General features: G+C 45.0%; 2 protein-coding genes across 2 annotated transcripts in view; both read left to right on the top strand.

Annotated features, from left to right (window-relative positions):
• Positions 1-425: 425 nt before the first annotated feature.
• LOC143984383 (oligodendrocyte transcription factor 3-like) lies at positions 426-1,433 on the top strand. The gene has a single exon (XM_077484597.1). The coding sequence runs from the start codon at positions 564-566 to the stop codon at positions 1,197-1,199; it is 636 nt and encodes a 211-aa protein (XP_077340723.1). The 5' UTR covers positions 426-563; the 3' UTR covers positions 1,200-1,433.
• Positions 1,434-6,906: 5,473 nt separating this feature from the next.
• Positions 6,907-17,908, top strand: part of BSDC1 (BSD domain containing 1) — a 39,849-nt gene continuing 28,847 nt past the window's right edge. The window contains exon 1 of the mRNA XM_077482007.1: positions 6,907-7,002. Coding sequence (XP_077338133.1) covers positions 6,992-7,002 — 11 coding nt within the window. The 5' untranslated portion in view covers positions 6,907-6,991. The remainder of the gene's footprint in view (positions 7,003-17,908) is intronic.

The following is a 17,908-nucleotide window of genomic DNA, read 5'->3' as shown; positions in this document are numbered from 1 at the left end:
TATGGTCTTATCATATTTTTCATTTTATAGGCATATTGTTTATTTAACCTCAGCAATTCTGTCCTCCTCAAACAGTTTAGTAGTAATCCACATCATTCCCAATACTGATTTCCTATTGACTCTCATTGCTTAGAAAATGAAAGTTAAATATACATATATTTTAGCTCTGGCAGAACAAAGGCTACTGGGTAAAGAAAGTATATATCTCTATATTAATAATAATAATAATATCTTTGATGTAAGTTGGTTTACACATAAAGATGAATAGAATAGTTACAGGACAGGTTAATGTATACATTTCCAGCTAAATGTTAACTGCTGAAATTAGAGCTTTCTTGTGATTGGGTCACCTCTCTGCCAAATTTGGTGAGCTTTCTTTGTGTCTATTGTCAGGCATTGTGTATAAATAACACAAGCACCGCAGGACCTCAATACAACCAGACGGATGGTGGCCAAGATCTTTTCTGAAATACAAACCAGCCTTACAGAACATTTGCAATTCTTATTGCTGCTGACGTTTGAACTCAGTAGCCTCAGCATTCATTTAGAAACCACTGCTGATAATGGATTCAGACTGTCAGTCTAACAGGTCGTCGTCACCGGAACTGGAGAGAAGCCAAAGCCTCAATTTCAAATCTGGGCCAATGTTCCAAAAACTGTGTGTGGGACAGCGCATGCCCAACCGAGGAAAGGTGAAATCCAGTAGGAGAGAGAATCAGGAGAACCTGCATGAGCTGCGTATGAAGGTGAACAGTCGTGAACGACAAAGAATGCATGACCTGAACCAAGCTATGGATGGTCTACGAGAAGTCATGCCATACTGTCATGGACCCTCTGTTCGTAAGCTCTCAAAGATTTCAACGCTGCTGCTGGCACGTAACCATATTCTTATGCTATCCAACTCTGTTGAGGAAATGAGAAAGTTGCTTAGTGAAGCCTATGGAGTTCATCGTCTGCCTGGCTGTACAAGCTCTTTGCATCGGCCACATATTGCGCTGTTACCCCAAGGTATGAGCGCGCAGCCACTTTCAAATGTCAGTGGTTACATAGGACTAACGACACCAGAAATGCATCAAACCCCTAAAACTGCTCCTCAGCATTTTTCAGGACCTCTCTGCCCTTGTGTCACATGCCAGCCCTTCTCACATCAACTAGCAAGGACTGCTCCTACTTTACCATTCTCAAGAACCAACAAATAGACATCTTGTTTTATTTGAGGGACATTTCAGCTTCGTATTTCATTAGGAGGATGCCACATGAACATAGAACATCTCGTGTAAATATGTTAAAGATAGTCTAAATAATTATTATTTGACCCTATGTTAATAACCTATAGACAGATTATATTTTTCATTCTATATCAATGTCATTATTTGCTGTAAACTAGAAGTTTTGTGCTGTGTATATGTCTATTCTGACTCTATATACCTGTTTGGAAGATTTTACTGTATAAATATTTTTGTTTTTAATAAAATTAAAACAACATAATCAGAGTAGTATTGTGTTTTAAGTATATGTAAGATATAACATGGTTTTCTTGATATTCGTGTCTACTAAAGTGTTTACATTTATTATTGAAATTCGGTAAGTAATACTGTATTGACCCTTATAATGTTAGTGGATTTTGGAAGAAGGTGTATGAGAGATAAATATAGGCAGTAGCCTCAAAAGTGTATGGAGGTCTATGCTTGGATCAACAAACTAAGATAAGGAGGTCAATGTATGGGCATTTTATATTATAATAAGAAGAATAAATTATTATGGGAAAAGCTAATTGCTTGGAAGCATATAACTAAATAGTCCGAATAATCTACAACACAAATCTTGCTCATTTTATAGGCAATTTAAAGAGGAAGTAAACCCTGATGGGTTTACTTCCTCTTTTTTTCCCTGCAAAGGTAAAGCATAATGGACTACTATGCATCGCATAGTAGCTCATTATGTGTCACTTACCTGACACAGGAGCCAGCGAAGTCGCCGCTGTCCCCTGTAGTCCGCCGCATCCATCTTGCTGGTGGCGTCTCGCAGCTCCGACGAATCACAGCGGCGAAGCCGCGATGACGTCACTCCCGCGCATGCGCACGGGAGTCGCGTCTCGCAGCTCCGCCGCTGCCATTCGGCGAAGCCGCGATGACGTCACTCCCGCGCATGCGCACGGGAGTCGACAAATTGGGCAAATCCATTCTTGGACTTGCCGCATTTAGTGCGCCTGCGCGCCGCTGTCTACGGCGCATGCGCCGTAGACAGCGGTGCCCATTTTTGGGCAAATATCTCCTAAACCATATAGGTTTAGGAGATATTGCTTGGACCTACAGGTAAGCCTTAATCTAGGCTTACCTGTAGGTCAAAGTGGTTTGAAAGGGTTTACTTCCTCTTTAAAAGTACTGTATTTTGTGCTGTAACAAGCAAATTTAAAGGGGTTGTAAAGGTAAATGTTTTTTCACCATAATGCATTCTATGCATTAAGGTGAAAAAACATCTGACAGTGCCTGCGCCCCCAGCCCCCCCCCCCCGTTTTACTTACCTGACCCCTCGAAAATTCTGCGCTCGCCCCCGCCGTCCTTTCCACCGTTCAGCCTGGCCGCTGATTGGCTGGAGTGGATGGATGGAAAGCAGCGCAGCCATTGGCTCGCGCTGCTGTCAATCACATCAACTGATGCAGAGCGCCGGGGGGCAGGGCTGTGTGATACAGCGAGCGGCTATAGCCGCCGGCTGTATCACGGGAGCGCGCCCGCAGGTGCTTCTCACCATGCGAGGGAGCTCGCATGAACATGAGAAGCACCTGCAGGAGGAAGCCGAGACAGCCGCCGAGGGACCCCAGAAGAGCAGGTTCGGGGCCACTCTGTGCAAAACAAGCTGCACAGTGGAGGTAAGTATAACATGTTTGTTATTTAAAAAAATAATAATAAAAAAATCACTTTACAATCCCTTTAACCACTTGCCGACCGCCTCACGCCGATGTACGTCATCAGAATGGCACGGGCAGGCATAAGCACATATATGTACGTCCTTTGCCTCCCGCGGGTCGGGGGCCCGATCGGGCCCCCGCCCGGTGCCTGCGGCGGTCGGTTTTCGTTCGGGAGCGATCCCGGACGAGGGGACGGCCATTCATTCATGGCCACCCCCTCGCGATCGCTCCCGACGAATGGAAATCCCCGGTGACATCACTTCCTCTCCTGTAATGTAAACACAGGAGAGGAAGTGATGTATTCTCTCCTCCGTGTCGGTATTTTTCGTTCCGACACGGAGGAGAGCGGATCAGTGAGTTGCACCAACACATCCCACACACAGTAGAACATGCCAGGCACACTCACACCCCCCCTTTACCCCCCGATCACCCCCCCAATTACCCCTGCCCCCCAGTCACAGTGACACCAATGTCATTTTTTTTTTTTTTTTTTTTTTTTTTGCATTGGTGTCATTTGTGACTGTAATAACTGTTAGGGCAGTTAGAGTTAGCCCCCTTTAGTTCTAATGTACCCCCCTAACCCCCCCAATAAAGGTTTAACCCCGTGATCACCCCCCGTCGCCAGTGTCACTAAGGCTGGGTTCACATTGCAGCGGTTTATGAGAACGAATGTGATTCGCACCGCACTGCAGTGCAAATCACATCCGATCTCTGTGCGATTCGAGTTCAGCCATTCGCCGCACCCGCCGCACCCGCCACACCCGCCGCACCTGCCGCAAATTCGCACGGGACCCTTTTTTTGGCCCGCAGCAGAATCGGATCGCATGGGTGTTCACACCATGCGATCCGAGTTTGCAGATCGCACTGCGATATGCGAACTGATCTGGGGGTGTCAGTAACATTTCACTGACACTCCCAGCAGTTCGCATAGGGCAGTGTGAACTGCCGCCGGGAGGCATGCGATGCGGGAACCCGCCGCGGATTCGCGGCGTTTCCGCATCGCTCCAGTGTGAACCCAGCCTAATAAGCGATCATTTTTCTGATCGCCGTATTAGTGTCACAGGTGACGCTAGTTAGGCAGGTAGGTATTTAGGTTCGCCGCAGCTTTTTATAGCGCTAGGGACCCCCATATACTACCGCATAAAGCCCCCTGATTGCCCCCTAGTTAACCCTTTCACCAGTGATCACCATATAACTGTTACAGGTGACGCTGGTTGGTTAGTTATTTTTTTATAGTTTCAGGGCACCCGCCATTTATTACCTAGTCTCACTAGTGTACCCCTAAATTTAGGGGTGTCTACTTTCTAAAATGGGGTCATTTGGGGGGGGGGGGGTTTGTGCCATCTTGGCATTTTATGGCCTTCAAAACTGTAACGCCCTTAGAAAGCCTGAAGGCGGTGCTTGGTTTTTGGGGCCCCGTACGCGGCTAGGCTCCCAAAAAGTCCCACATATGTGGTATCCCCGTACTCAGGAGAAGCAGCAGAATTTATTTTGGGGTGTCATTTCACATATGCCCATGGCATGCGTGAGCAATATATCATTTAGTGACAACTTTGTGAAAAAAAAAAAAAGTTTGTAATTTTCCCGCAACTTGTGGCAAAATATAAAATATTCCATGGACTCAACATGCCTCTCAGCAAATAGCTTGGGGTGTCTACTTTCTAAAATGGGGTCATTTGTGGGGGTTTTGTGCCATCTTGGCATTTTATGGCCTTCAAAACTGTAATAGGTAGTGAGAAGTGAACTCAAAAAATTACGCCCTTAGAAAGCCTGAAGGCGGTGCTTGGTTTTCGGGGCCCCGTACGCGGCTAGGCTCCCAAAAAGTCCCACATATGTGGTATCCCCGTACTCAGGAGAAGCAGCAGAATTTATTTTGGGGTGTCATTTCACATATGCCCATGGCATGCATGAGCAATATATCATTTAGTGACAACTTTGTGAAAAAAAAAAAAAAAAAAAAAAAGTTTGTAATTTTCCCGCAACTTGTGGCAAAATATAAAATATTCCATGGACTCAACATGCCTCTCAGCAAATAGCTTGGGGTGTCTACTTTCTAAAATGGGGTCATTTGTGGGGGTTTTGTGCCATCTTGGCATTTTATGGCCTTCAAAACTGTAATAGGTAGTGAGGCGTGAAATCAAAAATTGACGCCCTTAGAAAGCCTGAAGGCGGTGCTTGGTTTTCGGGGCCCTGTACGCGGCTAGGCTCCCAAAAAGTCCCACATATGTGGTATCCCCGTACTCAGGAGAAGCAGCAGAATTTATTTTGGGGTGTCATTTCACATACGCCCATAGCATGTGTGAGCAATATATCATTTAGTGACAACTTTGTGTAAAAAAAAAAAAAAAATTTTTTTTTTGTCATTATTCAATCGCTTGAGGCAAAAAAATAAAATATTCAATGGGCTCAACATGCCTCTTATCAATTTCCTTAGGGGGTCTACTTTCCAAAATGGGGTCATTTGGGGGGGTTTTGTACTGCCCTGTCATTTTAGCACCTCAAGAAATGAGATAGGCAGTCGTAAACTAAAAGCTGCGTAAATTCCAGAAAACGTACCTTAGTTTGTAGATGTGACAACTTTTGCGCAAACCAATAAATATACAATTATTGACTTTTTTTTTACCAAAGACATGTGGCTGAATACATTTTGTCCTAAATGTATGACTAAAATTGAGTTTATTGGATTTTTCTAATAACAAAAAGTAGAAAATATCATTTTTTTTCAAAATTTGCGGTCTTTTTACGTTTATATCGCAAAAAATAAAAATCGCAGAGGCAATCAAATACCATCAAAAGAAAGCTCTATTTGTGGGAAGAAAAGGACGCAAATTTTGTTTGGGTACAACATTGCATGACCGCGCAATTACCAGTTAAAGCAGCGCAGTGCCAAAGTGTAAAAAGACCTCTGGTCATTTACCAGCAAAATGGTCCGGTCTGAAAGTGGTTAAAGAGGAAGTAAACCCTGATGAGTTTACTTCCTCTTTCATTCCCTGCAAAGGCAAAGCATAATTAAACAGGTGTTTTATTAAGCAAGAGAGGTGGGTAAAGAAAGGAATTGCGGGACGCTTGTGCGATGGCATTACACCCTAATCGCGGCGCAATTTTTTTGCGATTGTCATGTGATAAATTGTGCTGCAATCGTGGCAAATTGCAACGCGCACCGCAATCACTCAAAATAAGCTCCTGCTCATTTTTGAGCAACAAACGCCGCATGTTTTGATTTGCCGCGATTGCAGCGTGACTTATCGTGTGACAGTCACACTGAAATCGCCCCGCAATTGGGGCGCCATTAAGAAGTAATGGCATCACACAATTTTTCCACCCGCGATTTGGATCACTCAGGTGTGAATGGAGATTTAGCTGTACGTTGCATATTTCTTGCTATTACCATGCATGACCTTCCACCAAACAACAGAGTTTTTACCCTGACCTTGACCCTAACTCTAAACCTGCCACTGGCTTGGACCAAACCCTGATCTAGCTATTATTTCATTTTTTACATACACTGTTGTTTGTTTTACATTTTTCTCCTGGAGCAAGAGAAAACGATACAGGCATACCCCACTTTTAAGTACACAATGGGGTTTATTTACTAAAACTGGAAAGTGCAAAATCAGGCTCACTTCTGCATAGAAACCAATGAGCTTCTAACCCCAGCTTGCTCAATTAAGCTTTGGTAATAAAACCCGGAAGCTCATTGCTTTCTATGCAGAAGTGAGCCTGATTTTGCACTTTCCAGCTTTAGTAAATAAACCCCATTGTGTACGTAAAAGTGGGGTATGCCTGCTACACTCTCTAGGCTCCTCCCACACGCGTTCTACGATCCTTCCAGCACTAGACTCTTCCCACACACGTTCTGGGTTCCTCCCAGCACCCTGTAGACTCCTCCCAACACGCTCTAGGCACCTCCTACACACATTGTAGAACGCGCCCAACTAGCTCTAGGCTCCTCCCACACACGTCCTGGGTTCCTCCTACACATACAAAAGTGCTGGGTTCCGCCCACACATTTCCGGCGTGATGGACTGAGCCGGATGTACGGGGTCAGAGGTCGGTAAATATTGGTGATGTCACGGAGCCAACATGGCGGAAGGGTAAGAGTGATGTATAAGGATGAGAGAGGTTGGAGAAGGTGGTTTGTAGCACCCGGGGTGCATGTGCTCTCCAGTAGTGGAGGTGTAGAGACCCTCTTCACCCACAATGCAGCACTGTCACCCCTCGCCCGATGTCTGCCCTTGTCCGGGTGTTACATATGTCGCTCTCAGACACTTGTTTATTCCCTCCTCCCTGTATGAAATACACACGCCTAGACAGGTCCCAAGCAGACTGAGCTGCTAACGCGTCAGTATGATAGCTGGAGAGCTCAGAGTATGCTCTTCTTAAAGCTAGCCAGGGGGTAAAATAGGCAGAAGCCAATATTTCTAGAAGCTGTAACCCACATATATCTCACTTTAGCTTTAACACCTTCATGTTTTTTTAAAAGTAATTTTTAATATTTGTAAATGTTCAGCTTAAATAATACCTGGTGATCCAGCCATGAATATACTTGTTTGGACACTTCCTGTTATAGGTGACAACAGCACTCTGTCCCAAAAAGGCTTCTGCATTGTTACCTTGTCAACTGGGCTTCTGATTGGGAATATTAGTGGCCATTTCAACTCGCATACGGTAAGGATGAGCTCCGGCATGTTCGCATGCTCCCCGCCAGGAAGTCGGCGCAGTGCTGCGCTAATCACAGGCAGTGAGACATTGCAGCCGCGCATCGGGGGAATGTCTCGCTGCCTGTGTTTATCGCTGTGCCGACTTCCTGGTAGGCTCCGCACGTGGAGTATGCGAACACGCCGGAGCTCATCCTTGTTATACTTTGGTCCCCATTAGAGATGGGCTCAGGCGTGTTCGGGATCCCACCTGCCAGGAAGCCGACACTGCACACCGCTAATCACAGGCAGTGAGACATTTCCTGAACTGTGCAGCTGTGGTCCGGGAAATGTATCACTACCTGTGATTAGCCGTGTGCAGTGTCAGCTTCCTGGTTGAATCTCAAACACGCCCATGCCCGATCCTGGTCATCATTGGTAAACCTGCCCTGAAAAATACAGACAGGAAGTGCTGCAAAGAGGTTGCAACAGATCAGCAATGCTGAAATGCAGCTTAAGTGAAAAAAAAAAGGCAGTTCATGATTAAAGTGGAGGGCCACCCTAAAAAAAAAAAAAAAAAAAACGAGCATTAATATTCTTAAAAAAAATTAATTTTTTTTTTTTTACCTTGCCTTCTTCCTGCTCCTCAGTGATCTTCTTCTTCTCCCCTCCTCCACGTTGTCTTCTGGGTAATGGGGCGGGCTGTGTTCTGGGAACTGTTTGTTCCCTAACACAGCACGTCCCATTCACAAAGCGCAGCGCGACTCACGCATGCGCAGTAGGAAACGGGCAGTGAAGCCGCAAGGCTCCACTGCCTGTTTCCCTTAGTGAGGATGGAAGCGCTGGGACCCGAGAGCCGAGGGACATGTCAGCCTCGGCGGCCACATCGCGGGTGCCCTGGAAAGGTAAGTCTCCTTATTGAAAGTCAGCAGCTACTTTTGTTTCAGCTGCTGACTTTTAATTTTTTTTTTTTTTACGGCTGAAACACCGCTTTAAGGATGAGTCTAGGCATGTTCGCAGCTAGCACGTGCAGAGAATGCCAAGAAGTCAGCACTGCAGTGCGCTAATCACAGACAGTGAGACATTCCTCAATCTCTGCAGCCGTGCATCGGGAAAATGTCTCACTGCTTGTGATTAACGCTGTGCAGTGTTGACTTCCTGGTGGGCTCTGCACGTACTGTTTGCGAACACGCCTGAGCTTATCCTTATTCATGATATGCAGTGCCTTAGTAAATCGAAGGGCCTGTTTAAAGTGGACAGTGGATCCACTGGACACTGTTGTGTTATTATACAGCGTGGCCTGCATTTTATGTGCTATTTCTAAAATGCAGGTAGCCGTGTCCCAAGGACTTTACTTTGCCTGAAAGATGAGTTTACTTATCTAACCTCCTCTACAGATTCGTACTTGCCTAGATCCAACAGCCGCAGCCTGATTGTTTAAATCCAGTGAAGCAAGTCTCATTCTCCTGGCTGCGCCTGCACATTACAGCAACATAGAATTCTGTGGGGCTGTCTCCTGCCATCTCCTTTAATCTCTGGCATTGTGGCCAGGAAAGTGATATTTGAAGCACTGGATGTTAACAGTCATGGCAGGCCATGGCTGTTATATCGTGGTAAGTATGCATCTGTGGAGGGGGGAAAGGTAGGTTTGTTTAGGTCAGGGCAGAGGGGCAAAATCGATAAGTGCATTTTATCTTAAAGGGCATTTATCCTTCAACACTGTGGGGTAGCGGCCAGTCACATTTGTCTTTCTCCTCTCCAACATTCTAAAATAGAAGCAGATTGTTCTCATGTAGAATGCAGGACTACTGGTCCTGCATTGTAAATGGTGATAACAGAAAGCCTTTGACTGGCAGAACAACAAAGGTAAGTGGCTTCAAAGGACCAGTTGCGGGTCCTGGTGGAAGTTTGCTAGAGCAATAAAAGTATTATAGCCTATTTTCTACCTCTGGACTTAGTGTTATTGAACCCACAACAGTAAAATCAGTCTCTAAAGCATGCTTGTTATACTTACTGTAGAACCTAAGGGGTTAATCCTCTGCATTGTGTAAAAAGGCTATGTAATCTTCTCAGATCCTTCGCTTCTTCCACAGTTTCAAAACCATATCCTGATAGGACAGAGCCTTTGGGGTCTCTCTGCACATGCTTAGTTTGGTGTGTATTGTAAGAGTTTTTTTTTTCCCTTGTGAGAGTGCATATGATCAGCACAGGGCCGATAAACACTGTCCAGACATGGTTAGGGGTCCTACTGCCTCAGAGGAGAATGAAATCTCCTCCTAGAAGCTTTAGCCAGACACTGATAGATGTCACAAGACTGTTGTATACTGCTGATGAGAAAAGGTATTTAGCAGTTTATATTTACTAAAATAATTGCATTTCCATGTTGTACTGTGGGGGACCAGATATAGTGAATGCAAGGTCCTGGGTTTAGTAACACTTTAACAAACGTATATAACCCATGCAGTGTGGGGAGGCCCTGCTGCAAGAGTTTTTTTTTTTTGCTGCTGTCCAGAATGGGGCTTTAAGCAGTGTGCTAAGGCCTCAGTGAGGTCATACTGCTGTTTCTAAATGGGCCCCTAAGCCCCGGATCACACTATTGCAATGCCAGATATCGCTGTAATGCGCAGTGCACTGCTGTTCGCATTACATGCAATGTCAGCCATACAGATAGTATGGCTGATATCGCACCGCATTCAGTGCAAACACACACAGGACCCTTTTTTCAGTTCGGACCAGAATTGGATCGTATGTGTGATCAGTGAGTTCGCAGTGTGATATGCGAGCTGAAATGAGGGTGTCGTTAACATATAATGACACTCCCCAGCAGTTCGCATATGGCAGTGTGAACTGCCGTTCGTGCCGGGTGCGATGCGGGAACCCGCAGTTGATTTGCAGGGTTCTCGCATTGAAATAGTGTGAAATGGCCCTTAATGTCATTCGCTTACATTTCATTTAAAGTGTCAAGGCAATCCCTTTAAAACCCCTGTAAGTGCAGAGAATTACCTGTTGATCTGTCAGAAATGTGTTTCTAAGCCTTTTCACAACACACAGCATTTTTGTGAAGTGGTGCCAGCCCTGCCCAATTTTCTGCTGAACTACTCAGCCACTCTCACTTTCAGATCTCTTCAACATAAACACTAATCATTCTGTGATCCAAGGTAACAACCAGGAGGATTTAGCACACTTTGAAATAAACACAAAAAAAATGTGCAGAGGATAACGGAGAGCTCTGTCTTTCTGACGATCAACAGTTTTTTTTTTTTGCACTTACAAACAAACTTGCTCCCAGTGGTGTATTAAGCAGAGAAAATAATTTCTTAGAGTTTACTTATACCATACATTTTAAGGCTATTTTAGGTGGATCAATGGTATTTTGTTTCTGACATTAGTTTGGGATGTGTTTTTGACAAATGTGAAAAGCAGTGTTTGTAGTTTTAGTTGGATTTTGTGTATCAGTGTAAACGTAAAAGGCAGTTATAGCTCTCTGCACCCTGGCTACATCAGGCTGTAGTGGTGAGTGCCCCTACCCATCTGATATACTGAATACTGGGCTTATTCATCCCTACAGGCACTGATGTGGTTGTGTGCACTTGGCTCTTTTGCTGCACCCTCTACACTGCACTTGCCAAACTGATAAGCGCAGGGCTGAGATTATCTGTTAAAGTATTTCTAAACCCACAACAGGAGAACCAGTCTGTGTATGCAATAAAACATGCTTGTGATACTCACTGTGGAACCTAAGGGGTTAATCCTCTGCATTGTGTAAAAAAGCAGTTTGATCCTAACTTCTGTGACCCTCTCCTTCTTTTACTGTCCCCATTCCATCTGCTGATTGAACAGAGCCTATTGGGGTAACTCTGCACATGCTCAGTTTGTTGTGTATTGCAAGAGTTTTTTTTTTTTTTTCTTTTTTTCTTGTGAGGGTGCATGAGATCAGCACAGGGCCAATCAGCACTATCCAGACAGAGGATCAGGGGTCATGCAGCCTTATAGGACAGTCAGTGCAGAATGAAAACTCCTACAAGCTTTAACCAGACACTGATAGAAATCACAAGACTGCTATATACAGCTGATGAGAAAAGGTATTTAGCAGTTTCTTTACTAAAACTATTGCAATTCCATGTTCTGTATACTTTGGGAGACCATATATAGTGAATGCAGGGGACTTGGGTTTAGTAACACTTTGAGCAGCCAAAGATGACTTTTATTTGCCCATATACAGTAACCTAAAATAGTAAATGATGCTTGTTTAGGCTTTCATTTATAATATGCCTTGATTTGCGCGTTTTTGTTAGAAAACCTTAAACACTGGTCATAGAAATGGCTACTCTTTTGTTTTATTGTCTGTTGTAACAGTAGTAATCAGCCATCTTATCAGCCTCAGTTATCTTCCTTCTCTATTGTAATCACTTGGACTTTATTAAAGGAACATTTTGTTAAGGAAGTATGGAGACGACCAATGCTGAACCTCCTGAAAATACTAGTTACCTTTTTATTTGAGATATCATTCACAGGTTGATACACAGATGATAGCGCAGTTTCTCTTTTGTTGCACGTTCTTGGCATTAACGCTGATCTAATCACTCTGGTGTTTTGATTTGGTAGCTTGGAATTTGCATGTCCAACAGGATTTTGTTTGTTCTAGGGTAAGAGACTCAGAAATAGTTGAAATTAGAGGACCTGCATCAGACAACCATATTTGTTCAGAATGAGGGTGGCAATGGCTGTCCCTACATTTTGCTCCACACACTGTTCCTTTGATCCGAATCTAAGTGAAGTAAGCTCTCATCCACATGCCTCTGAGTGCTTGCACTTCAATTTAGGCTTACACTACAGTGCCCTGGGGGCTCCGAAACATAGGATGCTCAAGTGTGCAAATTGCAGTCCAGATGCTGTGGCCAAGAGCTGGGCACTGCCTGGTTTTGTGAGGTCTTCATTCAAAGAGTTGGACTAGTAGTGAAACAATAGATGGCATGCCCCAGGTCTCATATTTGAGAGTTGTTTGCATATCTGTGTCATGGATTTTGAGGCATCTGGGGTGCTCTGGAAGAAAGTTCACTGACATGGTTTCTGGAATAGCTTAGTCCTCTTAGCACAGCCTTCCTGGTGAAACCAAAGGTTGCAGCAAGTATTGGAAGGTCACACCATGAGACTTCCTTTTGATCATTCCTTGTGTGACTACAGGTTGCAGCAAGTTTTTGGGGGGGGGGGGGGGGCACTTCACACCACTTTTCCTTGTGGGAGCGGGAGTCACTGGCATATTTATGGGGAAATTTCCTGGGGTAATTGGCAGACAGCTGCTTATTAACTCAGTGCCATCTCGGCTGACTTTAGACCACTTTTCCCAGCAAGGGTCCCTATATACGCGTCAGCAGGCCTTGTCTCATTGATGGCAGACATGAAGGTATGCAGAAAATATCTTCCAAAGGTAGGGAGGAAAGTGGATACAGCTCCCTATGCAGTGTTCCCTCAGGGTCACTTTCTTTCCCATTCTGCTCTGACGCTTTCCCCCTATCTGGTATTTCCACTACTTCTGGGGCACCTTCCTCTAGTTCCTTTGTAAAAAGGGAGGAATTCACATCTGCTATCGCTAGTGTACAGCAAAAGCTTTCCAGAATATTTGCCTGTGTGGACCACCTTGGTCGAAATTGGAAGCATTCCCCCTCTCCTCCTTATTCGGAAGAGGGACCAGTAGGAACTGGTTAAAGGGGATGCAGAAGAATCCTCGTCTGAGGAGTCTACTGCTGAAGAACCCCTAGGTCAGGGGTCTCAAACTGGCAGCCCTCCAGCTGTTGCAAAACTACAAGTCCCATGAGTCATTGCAAGGTTGACAGTTACAAGCATGACTTCCACATGCAGAGGCATGATGCCTTAGGTCCCAATGGAAGATTGAACACATTCAAACCCTTTAATACAACAGTTGTTTATCTTATTGGATCACTCTACAGCAGGGGTAGGGAGCCTTTTTGGCTGAGAGAGCCATGAACGCCACATATTTTAAAATGTAATTTCGTGAGAGCCATACAATATGTTTAAAGTGGTTGTAAACCCTTACAAACCACTTTGACCTACAGGTAAGCCTAGATTAAGACTTACATGTATTTCCAAGAAATATATCTCCTAAACCTACACGGTTTAGGAGATATTTGCCAAAGTATAGGCACCGCTGTCTACGGCGCATGCACCGTTGACAGTGGCGTGCAGGCGCACTGAGCGCGCCGCTGTCAACGGCGATATGCCGCGAGTGGCGGCTCCCGTGCGCATGCGCGGGAGTGATGTCATCGCGGCTTCGTCAAATGACAGCGGTGGAGCAGCGAGACCCATGGAGAGTAGACCCACCAAGAAGATGGATGCTCCGGACTACAGGGGACAGCGGTGACTTCGCTGGCTCCTGTGTCAGGTAAGTGACGCATCATGGACTACTATGCGATGCATAGTAGTCCATTATGCTTTACCTTTGCAGGGATCAGGGTTTACTTCCTCTTTAAAACTAAATACAAGTAAATGTGTGCATTTTATGTAAGAATAACACTTTTAAAGTACAATAAGTCTCTGAATTAAACTATCAGGTGTTCTTTATTAAGAGATAAATCACAGAACAAAGAAATATGGCAAAGTTGCCGAACATGACATGACCTCTGAATTCTTTTAATAGCGTTATGCTGTTGCTAACCAATGATGAATAAAGTACTTACCATTAATGTGACTTCTGGTGCTGCATGGTGTTGCTGATGGCTCTGTAGTCTGGTTGATACGTAGTGAGGTTAAGCTTCATGCAGGCGTTGAGACTTCCATCCATTAAACGTGATCGTAGGTTGGTCTTAATGTTCTTTTTTTTAAATTGATTAAATCGGCTAATTTCGATTAATTCTAACTGTAATGTTGTCATCTCCCTCACTGTAATATCCACGTCTCCTCCCCCACTGTATTATTCACGTCTCCTCCCCCACTGTAATATCTACATCATCTCCCCCGCTGTAATGTCCACGTCTCCTCCCCCGCTGTAATGTCCACGTCTCCTCCCCCGCGGTAATGTCCACGTCTCCTCCCCCGCGGTAATGTCCACGTCTCCTCCCCCGCGGTAATGTCCACGTCTCCTCCCCCGCGGTAATGTCCACGTCTCCTCCCCCGCGGTAATGTCCACGTCTCCTCCCCCGCGGTAATGTCCACGTCTCCTCCCCCCACGGTAATGTCCACGTCGTCTCCCCCCACGGTAATGTCCACGTCGTCTCCCCCCACGGTAATGTCCACGTCGTCTCCCCCCACGGTAATGTCCACGTCGTCTCCCCCCACTGTAATGTCCACGTCGTCTCCCCCCACTGTAATGTCCACGTCGTCTCCCCCCACTGTAATGTCCACGTCGTCTCCCCCCACTGTAATGTCCACGTCGTCTCCCCCCACTGTAATATGCAGATCCAGGTGCAGATGAGGCGGGCGGTGATGATGACATCAGCGCGCCGCTCACCTAGGTCGCCGCTGGGTGTACCAAGATAGCCGTGCCTCCGGAGCTGGGCCGAAGCCGCAGCCTTTCCTATGGGCTCAATCCTCGTATCGCCACACCACGCGATCCACGGATTGAGAGGCGAGAGCCAGATGTAGCCATCAAAAGAGCCACATCTGGCTCGTGAGCTATAGGTTCCCAACCCCTGCTCTACAGCATCTCCTGATTTTTCTGTCCTTTCAAGCCTGGCTGCCGGTGTTTGATGTGACCTCACATTTTAGGATTCCCGTTTTGTAGGTCCCAGTATACGTGGCTTCGCCACAATTAGGGACATAGCCCCTCTCTATTGATTTGGGGCATAGGCCTTATATATATTTTTTCATTATATGCTCTGGGCTGCAGATAGCTCTATTTACAGAAATTCACTTCAAGTAGCTATAATGTGGACAGGACGGTCGGATGACTCCATGTGACAGTGTCTTTTAAAATGAATATGGATGATCTCATGTGCAGTTGAACAAAATATCATATATTTCCTGTTAATCCCTGATGAAGGAGACAACACTCATCCCCGAAACGCGTTGGGTATAGAATTTTTGTATAGTCAATTTGCATATCTTGATTCTTCAACGTCCATGACCTTGTTCAATATTTCATGTATTTTTCCATAAAATAATTAAAATTATTGTTAATTTTTGTCTTTTGGTAGTGCCTATAAAATCCCACCTCCAGGGGTTCTTTTTCTTTCTATCGCATTTTTTTTAGGGTCAGTGATTCCCTTAAAGGTAAAAGTAGTTCTAGCGGCTATAGAGAACAGGACGACAGAATAGTTGTATTCCCCAATGTCGTTAACTGCTTGCCGACCGGCTCATGCCAATACATGTCGGCAAAATGGCACGGGTGCGCAGAACCACTTACCCATACGTAACTCTGTCATCGGCGACAAGCGGGTGCACGTCCGCCCGCTGTGGGAGCGTGCCCGAGGTTCTGCTGGTGGCCCGTGATCATGGCATGGAGAGGCAGAACGAGGAGATGCCTATGTAAACAAGGCGTTTCCCTGTTCTGCTTAGCAACATGACAGGGATCTACTGCCCCCAGTGATTGGGAGCAATGATCTCTGTCATGTTCTAGTGAGCCTAGCCCCCCTACAGTTAGAACACACTGAAGAAACACACTTAACCCCTTGATCGCCACATAGTGTTTAACTTCTTCCCTGCCAGTGACCTTTACACAGTAATCAGTGCATTTTTATAACATTGATCACTGTAAAAATGCCAATGGTCCCAAAATAGTGTCAAAAGTGTCCGATCGGTCCGCCGCAATGTCGCAGTCACGATAAAAATCGCATATCGCTGCCATTACTAATAAAAAAAAGTAATAAAAATTCCATAAATCTATCCCCTATTTTGTAGACGCAATAACTTTTGCGCAAACCAATCAATATACGCTTATTATGATTATTTTTTTAACTAAAAATATGTAGAAGAATACATATTGGCCTAAACTGTGGAAGAAATTTGTGTTTTTTTATATATATTTTTGGGGGATATTTATTATAGCAAAATGTAAAAAACTATTAAAAATAAAAACCGCATGTGATCAAATGACACCAAAATAAAGCTCTATTTGTGGGGAAAAAAGGACATCAATTTTGTTTGGGTACAACGTCTCACGACCGCGCAATTGTCAGTTAAAGCGGTGCATTGCCATATCGCAAAAAAGGGCTTGACCAGGATGGGGATAAATCACACTGGTTCGTTGCGCTTCCATCGTGGCGTTAAAAATCCCACTTGCTACATTTTCTGACAGTTACAAAATACACCTCCCTGTGGAAAGGCATTAAAAATGCATCAATAATGTACCCGTTTTTAGGTTTTTGATGTGGTTTTTGAGTCCAATGACCTATGAATAAAAACAAACCGGAGTCATTCGTTTGGTGTCCATAGAAGCCGAATGTATGAATCGGCTCCGTCCCCGGTCATTGGATTTGATTGACAGCAAGAGGAGCCAATGGCTGTACTGCTATAAATCCATCCAATCAGGACCCAAGACACTGGCTTTTGCTGGTGTGCTCATCCCCGGGAAGAGATAGAGGAGGTATTGGTAAGTAAAACAGGGGCTCGGGGGGCTGCAGCATTAAAGGAGGTTTTTCACCTCAATGCATAGAATGCATTGAGGAGAAAAACCTCAAAGGTTTTACAACCCCTTTAAGGTAAAAAAAAACCTTCTGACTTTACAACCACTTTTAAGTTTGTAAAGCTGCTACCTGGTCTCCAGTTTATACTTTACCTAGTGTATTAGAGCTGCTGAGGATGCTACCTTTGTTCGGATTTATTTATTTTTTTGCAGGCTGTTGCTTCAGGTTCTAACCTGTTCTGCTTTGGTTGCTTGGGCCAGTTGGCTTGTTGACATGTTAGCCCCTCTCATACTCAGTGCGTTGGGACATCCTTATCATCAAGGATATGAAAATGTTCTGTTTTTTGATGTGCGATAAAGAAAATGGGATCCCTCCCCCTTCTCCTTTTTGGTTCATGGCTTGCTAAAAATTCTGAAGCCTTGACTGATGGGGAGGGGTTATACCTAGTAGGGAATTTCCTTGTTTGCCAGTATCCAATCACTTGAAGGTGACAGCATAACCTTATCGTCATGGATATGAAAATGCTCTGTGTCCTGTAATGTACTTTAACCACTTGCCGACTGCACTATAGCCGAATGACGAGTACAGCGTGGTCGTCCAGTTCTCGTGGGCATCTATTGATGTTCTCCTAAAACCACACCCCCTGCTCCACTGCTTTGGCACGCTTTGTAATCGCTGTGTTCTTCAGACACAGCTGATCACAGATTGAGGTAAAGGGCCTATCACAGCTGACCTTTACCACGTGATCAGCTGTGTCCAATCGTAGCTGATCACATTGTAAACCA

The sequence above is a fragment of the Lithobates pipiens genome, unplaced genomic scaffold (genome assembly GCF_037356315.1).
Source record: "Lithobates pipiens isolate NorthernLeopardFrog02 unplaced genomic scaffold, aLitPip1_a1.2 Scaffold_16, whole genome shotgun sequence".
In the NCBI taxonomy this organism is placed as follows: domain Eukaryota; kingdom Metazoa; phylum Chordata; class Amphibia; order Anura; family Ranidae; genus Lithobates; species Lithobates pipiens.
This window is presented reverse-complemented; position numbering and strand designations above follow the sequence as displayed.